Source organism: Daphnia carinata, chromosome 9 (assembly GCF_022539665.2).
Source record: "Daphnia carinata strain CSIRO-1 chromosome 9, CSIRO_AGI_Dcar_HiC_V3, whole genome shotgun sequence".
NCBI classification, from domain to species: domain Eukaryota; kingdom Metazoa; phylum Arthropoda; class Branchiopoda; order Diplostraca; family Daphniidae; genus Daphnia; species Daphnia carinata.
This window is the reverse complement of record NC_081339.1, coordinates 8,747,223-8,765,211: the sequence shown is the minus strand read 5'-3', so window position 1 is coordinate 8,765,211 and position 17,989 is coordinate 8,747,223. Positions and strand designations below refer to the sequence as shown.

General features: G+C 35.9%; 1 protein-coding gene and 2 non-coding genes across 3 annotated transcripts; 2 read left to right on the top strand and 1 right to left on the bottom strand.

The window, feature by feature from the left end:
* The first annotated feature begins 11,465 nt into the window (after window positions 1-11,465).
* Trnai-uau (transfer RNA isoleucine (anticodon UAU)) lies at window positions 11,466-11,585 on the top strand. The gene is made up of 2 exons: window positions 11,466-11,503; window positions 11,550-11,585. It is a non-coding gene; the product is annotated as a tRNA-Ile (tRNA).
* Window positions 11,586-12,191: 606 nt separating this feature from the next.
* On the bottom strand, window positions 12,192-12,274 carry Trnal-uaa (transfer RNA leucine (anticodon UAA)). Its single transcript has one exon. It is a non-coding gene; the product is annotated as a tRNA-Leu (tRNA).
* Window positions 12,275-13,391: 1,117 nt separating this feature from the next.
* LOC130700940 (mucin-2-like) lies at window positions 13,392-16,227 on the top strand. The gene is made up of 8 exons (XM_057522932.2): window positions 13,392-13,528; window positions 13,593-13,653; window positions 13,749-13,819; window positions 13,953-14,038; window positions 14,215-14,350; window positions 14,571-15,498; window positions 15,584-15,720; window positions 15,831-16,227. Exons 1-8 carry the CDS (start codon window positions 13,511-13,513, stop codon window positions 15,993-15,995), a joined length of 1,602 nt encoding a protein of 533 aa, XP_057378915.1. The 5' UTR covers window positions 13,392-13,510; the 3' UTR covers window positions 15,996-16,227.
* Window positions 16,228-17,989: the final 1,762 nt, after the last annotated feature.

Below are 17,989 nucleotides of genomic sequence, written 5' to 3'. Positions count from 1 at the left end.
GTAACAATACACGAGAAAACGATAATTGAAATCTGTGCGTATTGCTTGCGGGCGAATAACGTATACAGTGCACTACTTATAAGTTGACACCTAGACGACACAGGAAATATATAAGGTAAAATTGAAGAAACCCATTAACTAATTATATCAAACCGTAGAGAAAGTTAAGGACTACAAATTAAGTACAAGTCTGTCCCATTAAATACTAATTTTATGCCAATGTCAACAATAAGAAAAAAAACCATTCTTGCTAATTTGGGACAGCCGACGCTAATTTGGGACACAGATATTTTCGAAAAAAACAAAACACATTTTTTTTCAAGAGTTTTACATCAATCGATGCAGAATTCAAAAAGAAATCGATTGATGTGGGATATCTTTACGTTTTTTTGTATCCTTTTGGTAGAAATTGCAAAAAAATACTTTGAGGACTTAGATTCTAGTCTGGCTTCATCCACGCAGCTTTTTTTTTTTTTTTTTAACTTACATCCCTTCACATTTTTTTTCGTAACTTCAGAGCTAACATACTCTTTGTAATTTTAAAGGTAATTTGGTATTTTTTGTCTCATCTTATGAGATAGTAAACAAGATTTTTTTAGGAAACTGTTGTCCCTTATTGAGACACTAGCTTTTTTCCAAATTTTTCTGGAATTTTAGTAGTTTTTCACGCTTTTCATGGTCTTTTTACTTTTCCTAATAGAAATTTACAAATAGGTTATTATGTTTAAGTAAAAATATTTTTTAAAACTGTTTTCCCCTTCCGGTCATAGTCCCATTTGTTTGTGCTTTACGTAAAAGCACTAATTTGGGACATTGTTTGCGAAGAAAATGGGATGGCGGGATTTCTTTTCCGAAAACTCCCGAGGTAGCCCAGCGGATGAATGCTTGGCTAGGGAGACGAAGGTCTGAGGTTCAATCCTCACCATCGATGATAAATTGCTTGTTTATTAATTCGTCCAATAAATTTATGTGGCGTGGAAGATATGCGTCTACCACGTCAAATAAACTCTAAAAAAAGTAACATTTCTGCTTGCGTTTTGGGTTTTGTTTCAAATATTGTTTATAAATACAAACTTATCAACAACAGTTAGATGGCTCAGTGGTAAAGCACTAGCCTTACGAACCTAAGGACTGAAGTTCAATCCCAGACAGTGGTAAAATGTTAATACTTGGTTGATAAAAGAATAGGAAGCTGCTTTACCAGTAAACATATCCTAACTTACAAAAAAATTTTTTAATGAGTTTTTTTTTTCTGTTTCAAAGATGGCTTACACTACAGAGGATCTAGAGAATGCGGTCGCAACCTACATCTCCGGTGATGGATCGTATCGAAGCGTCGCCAGCATGTTTGGCATTCCCAAATCCACGCTCAGTCACAAGGTATCTGTAATCAATTTGTTTTCTTAAGACCTTATTAATGTGATGAATTCATTTAGTTGAATAATTAACTTAGATTAAAAAGTGGTTTTTGCTAAATATGAATTTGCTTGTATTTGCACAACAAGATTGTAAAGTTTGCTAGTGGTTGCAATTCGGAAGGACCAATTAAAAAAAAAAGAGGAAGACCAACTCTTTTGTTAGAAGAAGACGAAGTTATTATCGCCAATTGGGTTCGCAATATGGCTAGAGTAGGGTATCCTGTTACAAACAAGGAATTGCTGGATTCTATTCAGCATACCTTAAATAGTTCAAAAAGGACCACAACCTTTGCTAACAATCGCCCAACGGAAAGATGGCTTCCAAAATTCACAAAGCGGCATAACCTGACACTCAGAACACCAGCAGTTTTGGACCTCGGCAAGAGCCAAATTACGCCTCACGATCTCCGGCAATGGGCTACGCTTGTCGAAAAATATTTCAAGTTGGTTTTCATTTGCATAAGTCTTTGCCGTAGCTTGGTTCTCGTTGCACCCGCACCTGTTTATAGCTGCACCACTTCACATTCGCAGTGTGTTTATCGATTAACACATATTATGAAGAATTTGTATTCATTTTTAATTTTGTTTCACAGTGAGAACGGCTTACAGGACATTTTTTCTGACCCTACAAGATCTTTCAATTGCGACGAAAGCTTCTTTCTTGTTTCGCCAGGCAAAGGGAAAGTCTTGTCAGAACTTGGCTCTAGAGATGTTTATCTCTCATTGAAAAGTTCTGCCAAGACTGGTGTCTCTATTTTGGCTACAGTCTCGGCGTCTGGTTGGGTTTTACCCCCCTTTGTGATTTACCCTTACGAACGGACGCAGCAATGGATGCTGAAGGAGCAAATGCCACCTGGTTTTGAGGTATTTTGCACCAAGAAAGGGTGGATGACAGTCGATGCCTTTTGCCATTGGCTGTCACATCAATTTATTCCTGAGCTAAAGAAGAAGGATGTACAGTTCCCCGTCGTGCTGTATCTGGATGGCCACCGCAGCCATATTAATATCCGGATATCTGACATTTGTACGGAAAACCGGATCATACTAATTTGTTTTCCCCCAAACACAACACACATATTGCAGCCTTGTGATGCGGCCCTTTTTAAGCCATTGAAGAATTTGTGGAAAGCGAAAGTTCATGAATGGACAGGAAAGGACCCAGCCAATAAGGTCACAGCGAGGAACATGGCCCATTTGCTCAACGAAGTGTGGCAAAATTTGCCTACTAAGTATGGACAAAATGGTTTCAGAGCTTGTGGCTTGTATCCATGGAATCCCGATGCCGTAAAGTAAGTTTTTAGCTAGTTGAACAAATTAATAGACTTCTTAGCTAACAACGTTTGCATTTTAGAATTTCCAAATGTTTGTCAAAGGATGACGAACAAGATGGCGAGGGAGATGGCGATGACATGGTCCCCGATATCGATGGCGTCCCTATTTCTTCGTTGGGCTGCCGTGAAGATCCTCTTGCCCAAGAAAGTTCTTCATTGCTACCAGATCTAAATTCTGAACGATTTCCCGATTCTGTAAGTTATCATTAGGTTTGGTATTTTTTGACGGCTTTTCTTTATTGATAAAATTCATTCTTAGTCTAAAGATGCATCCATGGACGTCCTACAGCCGCTTGCATCGGTGCCACTAACTGGAGTTCAATTGTCAAGGCTGCCATCGGATTCATCGTTGAACCCAGTATACGTAGGTTTTTATTATCTTTACTTGTGAAACATGTCTTAACATTGTATTAAAATCCAAGAGTGGACACGCAATCCTGGCAGAATTTGAGAAGAATATCTCGCCAGCGATAATAGACAGGTTCATTCAAATTTTAGGATCCGAGGAAAAAGGCCAAGCTTCTGATATCTCCAACCAGTTAAGTGATATGGATAAGGTCAAGTACGAATTATGGAAAGACCTTATTCAAAGATATTTTGGAAAAATCAGAGGTAAGCAAAAAGAGTTATTTCCTTCATATTGAAGACTAATTTTGCATTACGCGTTTCCAGCTGCGCCGACATGCAAAAATTCCTCAAAGCTGGATTTTGGACCCCTGCCTACGATTCCAAAACCTTCACGGAAGCGCGATCCGCCGTTATCCATTCTTACGGCAGAAAAAGCCAAAAAACATCTGGCGGAGGTGGAAAAACGGAGGCAGCTGCAAGCCGGGAAGAGTGCAGGAAAGGGAAAGTTCCTTCAAAAAAACAGTGCTCCACAATTGAATGAAGAATTTGATGACGACGTGGATGAAGGATACCTCCAATACATGGAAATGTAAGGTAAATGTGCCATTTTAGGAAATATCGATTACACAGAATTTTGGTAGGAACGGACATTTCCAGTCCCTGCCAACACCAGGGCCATCTGAGGCTAATACTCCTGATGTCGCTTTGGCAAAAGATGGTGTGTTTTCATGGTATGGTTATAGCACTTGGTTAGTCTAATGCTTTGAATTTCCCAGTTACTTATAATTATTTTTTCTGCTTTACAGTCAGAAGACGAAAGGAAAAAAGGGCAAAAAGACGGCAAACAAGGTCTTTATAGAAGGATCACGTCGCTCATCGAGGCTTCAAGCACGATCGAGAGTCGCGGATTCTTCTGCCTTTATCGAAGGAACCCAACAAAAGTTGCAACGTGTTCTCTGTATGCTGTGTAAAAGCACAGGTACAGAGGATGATTGCAACCAATGTAGGGTTTGTGATTCATGGATCCATGAGACCTGTTTCGGTATGGATAACCTTAAGAAACATGGCATCCCCAGCTTTTGTTGTCCAACTTGCATGGACACCTTCGTCAAGTAAGCAAAAGCTTTTCAGTTTCCAGTTTTCTGCTTGATATTTAATACAATCTATTTTATTTTAAAGAAACAAGGGCGTTGAAGAAAAAAGTGCCAGCAAATAGGTTTTTTTTTGGTACACCGCTTACCGCTTGTTTTACTAGCCACTTGTCATGTTACTGTGAAATTACACTGGTTTTTTTGTTTTCATTGTTGAAGAAATACGCTTTATTTTCTTGTTTGACTAAACTTACAAAAAAGTAATTTAATGAATAATACAGCTCGCCATAAGAATGTGATAAAAAAGGGAAAAAATTTGACAAAAGTAACTTTACTTTCTAGACTTGGAATCGAACCATGATACTTCAGTTTGTCAATCCAACGTCTTACGACTACGCCACTCTTGACACATCAAATAAAAAAACTGTAATACGTCATTTAGTACACAGGGCGCTGTCCCAAATTAGCGTCATGGGAGCTTATGGAAAAAAACATGAAAATGCAATCACCGATTAGACGCATATTTTCACATGATTTTCATAAGACATTCAACAGCCATGTAGAGAAAACTTAAACGAACCTATTGATCCTAATATTATTGATATTATAGTAGTGTGAGATATCTTAAGTGATTTAAAAATATCTCGCAAAGAAGAGGAAAATTCAAAAATTTGAAAAATGAAATTATAGTGCCTGGACAGTATAGAACCACCATCCTATAGGTTGGCAATCCAACGTCCTACGACTATGCCATCTTGAACAAAGTATTTTTCAAACGCATAATATCTTATCTAGTATGTAGTCTGCTGTCCCAAATTAGCGTCACGGGAGCTTATGTAAAACACATAAAAAATGCAATCATCAGTTAGTTGCATATTTTCACATGATATTCATTTAACATTCCATTGCCATGTAGAGAAAACTTAAACGAATCTATCGATCCTAATATTGTTGATATTGTAGTGGTGTAAGGTATCTTTAGTGACTTTAAAATATCTCACCAAAAAGAGAAAAATGAGGAAAGGGGGATTTAAAAAATTAAAAATAGTGACTTGGGAGTATAGAACCATTAACCTTTAAGGCTGGATATCGAACGGCTTACGACTATGCCAATGGATCACACATACCAGCTTAAAAGCATAACATGCCTTTCTGTATGTAGTCTACTGTCCCAAATTAGCGTCACGGGAGCTTATGGAAAATACATAAGAATTATAAACAGCCATTAGATAAATATTCTCGCATGATTTTCATGAAATCCTTAACAAAAATATAAAGAAAACTAAAACGAATCCATTGATACCAGTATTGATGATAATGCTTTAGTATAAGGTATTTTTAGTGATTTCAAAATATCTCACCAAATGGCGAAAAATTCAAAAATAAGGAAAAAGAAATTTATATATAGTCTCCATGGAGTATAGATCCGTCAGACTTCAGGTTAGCAATCCAACATCGTACCATTATGCCATGCTGAACAAATCTATCTTGAAAAGCATAACATGTGAATTATTACGTAGTCTGCTGTCCCAAATTAGTGTCATGGGAGCTTATGTAAAAAACATAAGAATTGCGATCACTGATTACATTACTATTGTGACATGATTTTCACAAAATATTCCACAGCCATGCAGAGAAAACTAAAACAAATCAATTGGCACCAATATTATTGATATATCTTTAGTTTAAGGTGTTCTTAGTGATTTCAAAAATATCTCAGCAAATAGGAAAATTTCAAAAACGAGAATAAAAAAATTAAATGTGGTGCCAATGCGGTATAGATCCATCAACCTTTATGTCAGTAACCCACCGTCGTACAGCTAAGCCATGGTTAACACAACTTGACAGAAAAGCCTAGCATGTCATTTAGTATGTAGTCTGCTGTCCCAAATTAGCGTCATGGGGGCTTATGTGAAAAACATTTAAATTGCAATCACCGATTAGATGGATATTTCCATATGATTTCTTTAAAATATTCAATAGCTATGTAGAGAAAACTTAAACGAATCTATTGATCCTAATATTGTTGATATTAAAGTACTGTGAGGTATCTTAAGTGATTTTAAAAAATCTTACAAAAAAGGGGAAAATGAGGAAAGGAGGATTAAAAAATTAAAAATAGTGACTTGACAGTATAGAACCATTAACCTTTCGCTCTGGCAATCGAACGTCTTACGACTATGCCATGGTTCACACAAAGTATTTCAAAAGCATAACATGTCTTTCTGTATGTAGTCTGCTGTCCCAAATTAGCGTCACGGGAGCTTATGGAAAATAGATAAGAATTACAATCAGCCATTAGATAAATATTCTCACATGATTTTCATAAAATATTCCACAGCCATGTAAAGGAAACTTAAACGAATCTATTGATACTAGTATTGATGATATTGCTTTAGTATAAGGTGTACTAAGTGATTTCAAAATATCTCACCAAATGGCAAAAAATTCAAAAAAAAGGAAAAAAAATTTTATACATAGTTCCCATAGAGTATAGATCCGTCAGCCTTTCGGTTGGCAATCCAGCATTGTACGATTATGCCATGCTGAATACAGATACTTTGAAAAGCATAACATGTGTGTTAGTACGTAGTCTGCTGTCCCAAATTAGTGTCATGGGAGCTTATGTAAAAAACATAAGAATTGCGATCACTGATTAGATAAATATTGTGACATGATTTTCACAAAATATTCCACAGCCATCCAGAGAAAACTTAAACAAATCAATTGGCACCAACATTATTGATATATCTTTAGGTTAAGGTGTTCTTAGTGATTTCAAAAATATCTCAGCAAATAGGAAAATTTCAAAAATGAGAATAAGAAAAATTAAATTTGGTGCCAATACGGTATAGATCCATCACCATTTATGTCAGCAACCCACCGTCTTACAGCTAACCCATTTTTAACAAAAGATGACAGAAAAGCCTAGCACGTCATTTAGTACGTAGTCTGCTGTCCCAAATTAGCGTCATGGGGCCTTATGTGAAAAACATAAGAATTGCAATTACCGATTAGATTCATATTTTCACATGATTTTCATGAAATATTCCACAGCTGTGTAGAGAAAACTTAAACGAATCTATTGATCCTAATATTATTGATATTAAAGTAGTGTGAGGTATCTTTAGTTATTTCAAAATATCTCACAAAAAAGGAAAAATAAGGAAATGAGGAAGACGAAATTTTAAAATAGTATGTTGACAGTATAGAACCACTGTCCTTCAGGGTGACAACCGAACGTCTTACGCCTACGCCATGGTTGACAAAATAAAATTAAAAAGCATAACATGTCTTTTTGTATGTAGTCTGCTGTCCCAAATTAGCGTCATGGGGCCTTATGTGAAAAACATAAGAATTGCAATTACCGATTAGATTCATATTTTCACATGATTTTCATGAAATATTCCACAGCTGTGTAGAGAAAACTTAAACGAATCTATTGATCCTAATATTATTGATATTAAAGTAGTGTGAGGTATCTTTAGTTATTTCAAAATATCTCACAAAAAAGGAAAAATAAGGAAATGAGGAAGACGAAATTTTAAAATAGTGTGTTGACAGTATAGAACCACTGTCCTTCAGGGTGACAATCGAACGTCTTACGACTATGCCATGATTAACAAAATGTAGCTAAATAGCATAACATGTGTTTTTGTATGTAGTCTGCTGTCCCAAATTAGCGTCATGGGGCCTTATGGGAAAAATATAAAAATTGCAATTACCAATTAGATGCAGATTTTCACATGATTTTCATAAAATATTCAACAGCCATGTAGAGAAAACTTAAACGTATCTAATGATTATAATATTATTGATATTTTTGTATTGCGATGTATCGTTAGTGACTTTTAAAATATCTCAAAAAAAAGGAAAAATGAGGAAAATGAAACTTAAAAATGGTTTGTGGACAGTATAGAACCATTATCTTTCAGAGTTGCAATCGAACGTCTTACGACTATGCCACGGCTAACAAAATTTAATTAAAAAGCATAACATGTCGTTTTGTTTGTAGTCTGCTGTCCCAAATTAGCGTCATGGGGCCTTATGTGAAAAACATAAAAATTGCAAATACCGATTAGATGCATATTTTCACATGATTTTCATGAAATATTCCACAGCTGTGTAGAGAAAACTTAAACGTATCTATTGATCCTAATATTATTGATATTGTAGTAGTGTGAGGTATTTTTAGTGATTTCAAAATATCTCACAAAAAAGGGAAAAATGAGGAAATGAGGAAAACGAAACTTACAAATAGTGCCTTGACAGTATAGAAACACTAACCTTTACGGTGGCAATCGAACGTCTTACGACTCTGCCATGGTTCACAGAAAATAACTAAAATGCTTAACATGTCTTTTTTTATGTAGTCTGCTGTCCCAAATTAGCGTCACGGGAGCTTACGTAAAAAATATAAGAATTAAAATCACCCATTATATAAATATTTTCATATGATTTTCATAAAATATTTAACAGCCATGTAGAGGAAACTTAAACGAATCTATTTATACCAGTATTGATGATATTGCTTTAGTTTAAGATGTTCTTATTGATTTTAAAATATCTCATCAAATACGAAAAAATTCAAAAATAAGAAAAGACAAGTTGTTGTATAGTTTCCATACGGTATAGAACCATTAGCCTTTTGGTTGGCAATTCAACATCCTACGATTATGCCATGGTTAGTGTAAAACTATTGAAAAGCATAACATGTCTACTTGTATGTAGTCTACTGTCCCAAATTAGCGTCACGGGGGCTTATGTAAAAAATATAAGAATTTAAATCATTGGTTAGATAAATATTGTCATATGATTTTCATAAAATATTTAACAGCCCTGTGGAGAACATTTAAACGAATCTATTAATACCAAGATTTGTTGATATTGCGTTTGTTTAAAGTGTCTTTGGCGATTGTATAAAATCTCACAAAATAAGATTAAAAATTACAAGTAATAAAAAAATATCTGCACAAGAGCCCCAACTGGTATTGAACCACCAACCTTCGAGTTGGTGTTCCAACACCGTACGACTATGCCACTGTTGATTGATAATAGAAACACAACCTACCAATGTTATTTAGTTTATTGTCTGATGTCCCAAATTAGTGCCATGGGAGCTTATGTAAAAAATATGAAAATTGCCATCACAGGTTAGATGAATATTGTAAGCTGGCTAAGGTGATGAAGTTTCTGATTTATAACCGGAATTTAGGCGAACCCAGGGAAGTAATAATAATTGGAAAAATGTTAGCTTTGGATGATTAAAATGAATTATCAATCTCTCTTGAAAAAAAAAATTTCGTATGGTTAAAAAAAGTGAGCTGAATTATATAAGTAATGAAATACAATCAGTCACTTTGTAGGGTTGAACCACCGACTTTCAAACTTGCATTCCAAAGCCTTATGACTGTGCTATGAACGTTTTGTAATTTTTGGTATACAACTTATACAAATCAATATAGTCTGCTGTCCAGATTTAGCGTCATGGGAACTTATGGGAAAATAGACTAAAATCAGTCAGCAATTAAATGAATAGTATATGTCTACGTTAGTAACAAATTTTAACGCATTGTTACGAAACAGTCGACGAACATTCTTACGGCGATATTTGGTAGGATAGGGCAAGTTAAAAACAATTTTTTTCGGTTTAAAATTTCGGACATTACGGCGTGTTTACGGGAAGTGCTTATGCTTTTTTCTCGAAAATTTGAATCACATTTATTTTTTCGTTTTTACCGTGGAACCTATAACCTATTGGCTACTTAAAGAGCGAAGTGTTTAATACAATTTTAAAAATCCATATTTTATGTTTTTGGGGTGAATTTCAATTGCAAGTTACCAGGCCTGAAAAATGAAGTCTCGTTTTGACAGCTCATTGTTTTGGTTGTTGAAACATAAATTTCGCAATATTTTTCTATTGCACCCCCTTCGGTGTCTTAAGCTATTCGATTCAGAATTAAAAACTGAATCGAATGAATAAATTAGTTTTTAAAAATAAGACTGTCCAGAATTAGTAGAAATGTCCAATGAATTAGGGTTTTTGTCCGAAATTAGCAGATCGGCTTTACACGCATTCCCCATAAGAAAGGCTGTTAGCCCAAACGCTGTCCCAATTCGCTCTTTTACCTTAGTTAATTCTTGGTTAAAAAAAAAAAAGAGGTGGGCTTCACTCCATACCTTGTAATGAAAGTGAAAATTAAAAAAATTTTAGCACGAAAAAAACTGGATGACCATCTGTAGGCCGATAGGTTCGCACCTAGATATACAGTCTAACTTAATTGAAAAAAGAAGTGTTTGAATTTCATCATGGTCATATTAAGGGTTCTCCTATAAACGGTGTTGCCGGGCAATGGTAAACCTAAAGCACTCTCCAGCAAAGGTAGTCTAGAGTAAACCACAATCGGAATTTGATGGAATCACTGGATTGTTGACGTTTCGTCGTGGTGTTGAATTTTCACTAAAAAATTTTCTTAGCGTTTTTTATTGTAATAATACGAGGAAAATAAACTTTTTTTTTCGGAAAAAGCATTTAATTATACATATAGTCTTTGTGGCCTAATGTATAAAGCACCGGCTTTCTAAGCCGGGGATTGCGGGTGCGGGTCCCGCCAGAGGTAGCGTAAAAAAAATTACTTTCATAGCGCTTATATCGGCGAAAGCAGCGGAAGTAACCGTTGAATGGAATGCATGTTATGGAATGTCAACTTACTTGTTATTGCCAGTTTTGAATCCAGCATACAACGTCCCAGCGCCGTTTATTGTGTTCCAGCCCAGAAGACTCCCCTAACCGTTTCCCCAGCTCCTCAATATATAAAACCCCCTCTACCCCTGTCCCCGTTCACCCCGCTCCAATCTACAAGGCTCCTGCCACCGTTTACCCTACACTAGCCTAAAGAACTCCCGCATTCCAGGCCTCCGGCCGGCAACATCCCAGTGCACGCGGATCGTAATTATCCTGTCCCAGACTGCATACCTCCCTCTTACACCATCTTCACTGTTCTCTCAAAATATTCAATTCTAAAATGTTTTGTTGACTACTTTATTGTGTGATACCCGTATATGAGATCTGACCATCACCAAACCAATTAATTTCTATCCATTGTCTGTGCTGAAAGTATGGACCACAGTTCGTTCTCGTCAATGCTAGCTGTCCATTGTACATTTTACATTTAAATTTACATGAATTATTCTAACAATTTATAATTAACAATTTAAGTAAACAAAATATTGTATTAATTAACAATAAATTTACTGGAATTTTAATATATCATGTGTCTCCAGTGGCGCAGTTGGTTAGCGCATGGTACTTATACGACAGTAACTAGATGTGCTATCAGAAAACTATGGGAAAGAATGTAATGCCGTGGTCGTGAGTTCGAGCCTCGCATGGAGAACAAGCAATTTTATTAACTTTAACACATTTAGGTCTTTCATTGGCCAAATACGTCTCATTGACCGCGCCTATTCATACAGAGAATGCACAAAAATGTTGACATCAAACGCGATATTCTTGTTTCCTCAATTGTTTGGCAAACTATTAGTCATCGCTTTTTGCCTATTGCTCAATTTCAGGCCTGAGAGAGGCAACAACCGTACCGAAATATTTTAAACTTCATAGTTTGCCTACAGCAGATCGTCGCTTATCAATTTTTATTGTTTCTTGTATGTAAGTGTTAATCAGACGCCAGTTTAAATCTTTGTTTTCTGCAGAATGCAACATTTTATTTGTCGTTGTACGTAGGCCTATACAGTAGCTGATTGTTTCGTATGTGAAGTTGCAACACTCCATATTTAATTTACGGTAGCACAGGCTTTGTATTAGTTAAGGTTCTAGCACAGCCAAGTGATGATGATGGAAAAAATACTAATTTTATTCAATTTAATCAAATAAATTTATTTTTGATCTTGAAACTCCGTAACCCCAGTTTGAGAACATTATTTGTATCTTAAATATTTAATGTTGAGTTAATAGGATTGTTAACTTATTTGTACGTTTAAACTACCAGGTGTGAGGATCGAACTCACGTCTCTATACAGAGACCAGAACTTAAGTCTGGCGCCTTAACCACTCGGCCAACCTGGTACTTTTCATTATGTTTTTTCTTAATCCAAATCCTAGTTTAGAGTTCTAATCTGCCAAAATGAACACAGTAAAATGTGCCGGCTACGTCAGCAAAAGACTTGGTGCTATTATACTTGTTGCTTGAACTTAAAATTTGGTGAGCATGTCGTTGTTCAGGAAGGATGTGAGAAACACCTACCGCTTCCTCAGATGTACATAAAAGAACAAGAATTAGGTAGTATTGTACTCCAACCATCTTTCAAGGTAATGAAATATATCAACTATCACGTATAATGTAGCTATTTAACCATGCAGCACCGATTTGAAGAAACATAGGATTTCGGTTGTGTTAACTAGTTCTCTTTTTTTATTAAATTTTGATTACTTTCTATAACATGTAATATCAATTTCAAATTGGTAAAACTTATTTAAGTTAAGTTCTAGTATTGAGGCATTGGCAGCTGGGTTTATCTATGCACCTATCTTATTTGTTGCTGTGCCTCTATATGAATAAATGAACTTAATAAATGTCAGAAACATGGTTGAGTAACTCTAACTTATTAGCTATACTCGGAACCATTTACGCTGCTTTTAAGAGACATTACTGTTAGCCGTTGAACTGGACAATCTTGCCCTCTACATTAGATCTGTGCGTTCTATGAAGCTCTAGCAGAAGCTAGCCTTCCAAACAGGAACATTTTCGTCAATGTGCGTACACTTGTTAAGCTGACACGCAGTAACCACGTGTACCTACAGAAGGTATGTAGCAACCCACGTAGGCAAAACTCGCACATTTTTTATAGATGGACCTGGCAGATATGACAGTTACAGCCATATGAAACTGCAGCAGTTCGTTAAAAAAAATGGGGTGTCATGTTATCTACTTACTAATATATCCAACAGAGCGTGAATGTAATGACGGAAATGCAAAGAACGTGCGTTGGATCTGCAGACAATCTAATATTTTCGTCATGCAACTGGGACGTATGCTCGTCGGAGATCTATACTACAGTTGATGATGCTTATCAAGCCAGATGTATACTCTGAGCGGCCTTATTAGTGCCACAGGTGGCAAACAACGAAATGCCCCAGCTGTCCTTTGCGACGCGTTTGTGTTTGAGCAATTTCAGACGGCGTTCTCAGTTTCGTTTAAAGAGGTGACTGCGAATTCAGCTACAGTCATTAGCCCTACATCCATCGTTGACTATTTTCAGCATTTAGGCATAATTCTATCGAATTACTAGATCTTCATTCAAGATGAAATTCATTTTTTGGGTACTAAAATTTTCATTTATTGTCAAATTTTTCAGGAATTTAAGTTTGTTTTAACGCATAAAAGGTTGTAGGCTTGTTTTGCCTCAGTGGCTATGTGTATTCCAAACCCCTGAATACTGGAAATGGTAAGCGTTTCTCATATCAGTCGCATTATGCTTGCTATATTGAAAGACAACACTTATTTAAACTACATTCTATGGTGATTGACTTTCTGCTAAAGATATAATAAATCCACCAACAATTTCAATCATTGGAGGAACCCCGGCTACCAGCGGTGAATTTCCTTTCCTGGTAAGTTTATGAATCATTTTGTATGTTTGTATTTAAGTGTTTTTACTTAAACAAGTATGGAATAAAAGGCTACTTTATATTTTGCAAGGCAATTAGATTCGCTTCAATGTATAAGAAACGTTTTCTTTTGTAGACTGTCTTGCGTTTAAGCAACTACTTGTGTGGTGGAACCTTGATTGCAGCGTCCTACGTCTTGACGGCGGGTCATTGCTTATACGAGTAAGATCTTATAATTAACATTGTCCTGCAAGATGCAATTTCCATTGATTTAATTCACCAAACACTGCCATCAAAATTCTATAATAATTAATTATTTTGTACCATATTTGAGTTCTATCAGCCGTTTATTCTCATAACCAGGCTATATGAGTTTTTTTTTTTTAATTCGAGTTTAGTTTTCCGTCTGGAGTAAATATGAGCAACTTCTACGTACTTATAAACACATTGTCAATAAATGGAGGTGGATCTGGCTATGTCCTAAGGAAAGTGTCATCATATATAGTGCACGAAAACTATAGCAACACTACCTATGTAAGTATTGTGTAACCTATATTAAAAGTGGAATAGTACACTATTGAATATCTGCAAATGACCCCATTACCAAAATAATATGAAAACGTTCAAGTGATACGATAAAAAAAAACAAGTGTTGCAGACATCAAGGTTTTTTTTATTACTAAAACGATTTTTGATTCAAGATAACTGAATTTGAAAGAGTCGTCTAATAAAACACTTTCTTTGAAATATCCAGGTTAACGACGTCGCCATTATAGTCCTAAACGCACCAGTTACAGGAATCCCATTCGTTACTCTTCCTACCCCTTACACAACCGTATTACCCACAGAATCAACAACAGAAACAACAATGGAACCAACAACGGAACCAAGTACTAAACCAACAACAGGGCCAATAACAGATCCAACAACCGAAAAAACAACCGAGCCAACCACCGAACCAACAACGGAGCCTACAACAGAGCCAACGACGAAACCTACCACACAACCAACAACGGAGCAATCAACAGAACCAACCACCGAACCAACAACCGAGGCCACAACAGAGCCAACGACAGCGATGACAACAGAGCCCACAAAAGAGCCAACCACTGAACTAACAACGGAGCCAACAGCAGAGCCAACAACGGACCCAACCACGGAACCAACAACAGTGCCAACCCCCGAACCAACAACAGAGCCAACCACCGAGAGAACAACGATAAAAACTACTGCAAAACCGACAACTAGTAAAACTACAACAAAAGCCACAACAAAACCAACAACTACAAAAACTACGGCAAAACCAACAACTACAAAAACTACGGCAAAACCAACAACTACAAAACTTACGACAAAACCAACAACCACAAAAACTACGACAAAACCGACAACTACAACAAAAACTACAACAAAACCAACAACTACAAAGAAAACTACGACAAAACCAACAACTACAACAAAACCAACAACTACAAAAAAAACGACAACCCAACCGACAACAAAACCAACAACGAAAACAACGACAAAACCAACTACCAAACCAACGGTAAAACCAACAACAGCCAAAATTACGACAAAACCAGCAATAAAGGCAGCAACCAGGAAAGAAATTTTGCGCGACTTCAGTACTTACGGGAATATGACAGGTGTCATCGCTGGATGGGGTATGACGGCTTCTCCAGGTGAATTTGGTTTTGACGCCGAGGTATTCTATTATTTTTTTCCTTAATTACTCACACCGTTTTTTTTTCGTTAAAAATTTTGTAGCCGGGAATGTTTCAATGATATTGCTTAAAGCTAACACTACAGTCCTTACTGATGAGATGTGCACTAGTAAATGGGGCAGCAAATACAAAGCGGCTGATATGTTGTGCGCTACCGACACCCTCACATCCACTTGCCAGGTAAGATCTCTGTCCCCAGTTGTCATTGTAGTTCACTGGAAAGAAATATTTAAAAAAACAGTTTAACCACGGTGAGTTTTTTTTTTTTACTTATTTCATAATTGAACTAGGGTGACAGCGGTGGCCCAATTTTGGTTGACGGAGTCCAAATTGGCATCACTAGTTGGGGTTCACTACCTTGTGGTGTATACCCTAGCGTGTTTGCTCGAGTCACCAAGTACCTTAGCTGGATCGCTAACACTATCGCCAATAACCCCCCTCCATCGTTGGGATAGAGTTGAGACAATAGTTGAGTCAGTCAACATCAGTCAAGAACCCGTCACCTCTTCCCTAACAATAATCAGTGGGACAGTTTTTTCAAGCAAAATTCAAGATTAAATTTCACCTGCTTTGTTAAATAATCGTGTCAACGTTTGAGAGCTTTAATACTTTTCTTTCGTGTGTCATGCTTTTTGGTAAGGGTGTACTATAATCAAATGACGGCCCCAATATATTATTTGGCCTTAACGGATCTGATTATTAAGTATTTGACGGTAGAAAACATGAACACATAAAGAAGTGCATCGTACAGTTTACAAATTTTACACCAGGATTTCCAACATGGTCTCACTACATATGTACTAAGTAGTACATAGTTGCAGATGCACTTTTTCCTATGGGGTAAATGATAAACGCGCAGGGCGTTAGTCAATTGTTTTTTTTTTAATATTGTCTGCTTGGAGCTTTTCCACGCGGAAGTCGCGATAAAACGTGGTTTTCCATGCGGAATGTGGAAAAAGACACCTAAAATTGTAAATTAAATGAGAACCCATGAAATAAATTTATTTTAATTATCTTAGTTAAATTTTAATATAAGACGGAATGCTGAAATTTTCTAGACACAAGCAAAATGTAAATAAGTACTTATAATTAAAATTTTTTACACTTATTTACACTTTTTAAAATTTGAACTTGGCGCGGTAAAAAAATGGCCGCCATAATGGTTTATCAAAAACCACTTTTTCAAACGTAATTTTTGGGGTTAAATATAGCATCTTAAAAGTAAACGTTTAGAATAACTTGTTCCTTGAATCACCAGGAACAAAAATATTATAATGGTTTCCTGTTTTGACGAAGATGAAGCATCAAACAATCAATGCAAAGTTTCGTCTTTTTCACACACCCCCTCCCCTTTCTAAAATCATGAAATCCTTTAACAATTATTTATGAAGAAAATAAACAGTTAAAATTGACAAATTTTGCATCAATCGATAGCTCTTATCAAGAGCTATCTAATTCTATAAAACTTATGTTAAATTTTCAGAAAAGGAAAAAGTTTGAGTGTAACATCAATTGTTTTGTTTTTATCGGTTGCGTCCATTAGAACCTTAGATCGAAAAACAACAAAAACGCATTTTGCGTTTAAGATTTTTTCGATTTGAAAATATTAATTACAATTACCTAAAAATGGATAGCCCTTACCAAGGGCTATCGATTTATATTATATTTATATTATTTATGTATTAAATCAGCGAATATCATAATTAATTTTGCTGACAAATAATTAAAAAATTGTTTCTCTTATATTCGTTTCTTTCAATTACCATAACTATTGTACATATATATAATAGTAATATATATATTGTAATTGTATGTATGTATAAATATATATATATAATTGTAATATACTGTATGTATGTGTATTTATTATATTGTAGTATTTATGTACATTATCATAATATTGTAAATATAAATTTATATCAATCTAATTCATATTATTCGATTTGAAAAAATTAAGACATGCGCTACACGCATTTTTGTTTAACTGGTTTAACTTTAACGGTTTAACCATTAAAGCAACCAAATCAAAGCCCTAGGGGTGACAACACACACTTTCCCCATAAAGAAAACTGCAGGCGCGATTATGTACTAAGTAGTACATATTGCCTCGCGACCAGCCTGAGGATTTCATCACTTCATGCAACATAACAAGTGCAAAATTAAAGTACTATGACGTGCCTGAGAGATCCTGGTGCGACAGCTGAGTAATGAAAAAAAAAGTGAACCACGTTGCTGTAAACGTACATTGATTCGCTTAATTGTAATCCTTTGTCAGGCCAGGGCTCAGTCTCGCATCAAATGTGTAGGGTTTCGGCCGATCGGTTAAAGTGCCGTTGTTTCAGGTATTGGGGCGCCTATTTTTTTGCCTAAGGGCCTTTGGGTCGGCTTCCGGGTCTAAACCGGTGCAACAGAAAAAAGTAAGCTGATCCTAGGGTAGAGTGTTTAGCAA

What these genes read in the sequence shown, in the direction of transcription:
- LOC130700940 (XM_057522932.2), top strand. An exon ending in GCGGTGAATTTCCTTTCCTG is followed by an intron (nt 13,820 to 13,952) that starts GTAAGTTTATGA and finishes TTTCTTTTGTAG; the next exon opens with ACTGTCTTGCGTTTAAGCAA. An exon ending in CCCTCACATCCACTTGCCAG is followed by an intron (nt 15,721 to 15,830) that starts GTAAGATCTCTG and finishes TAATTGAACTAG; the next exon opens with GGTGACAGCGGTGGCCCAAT.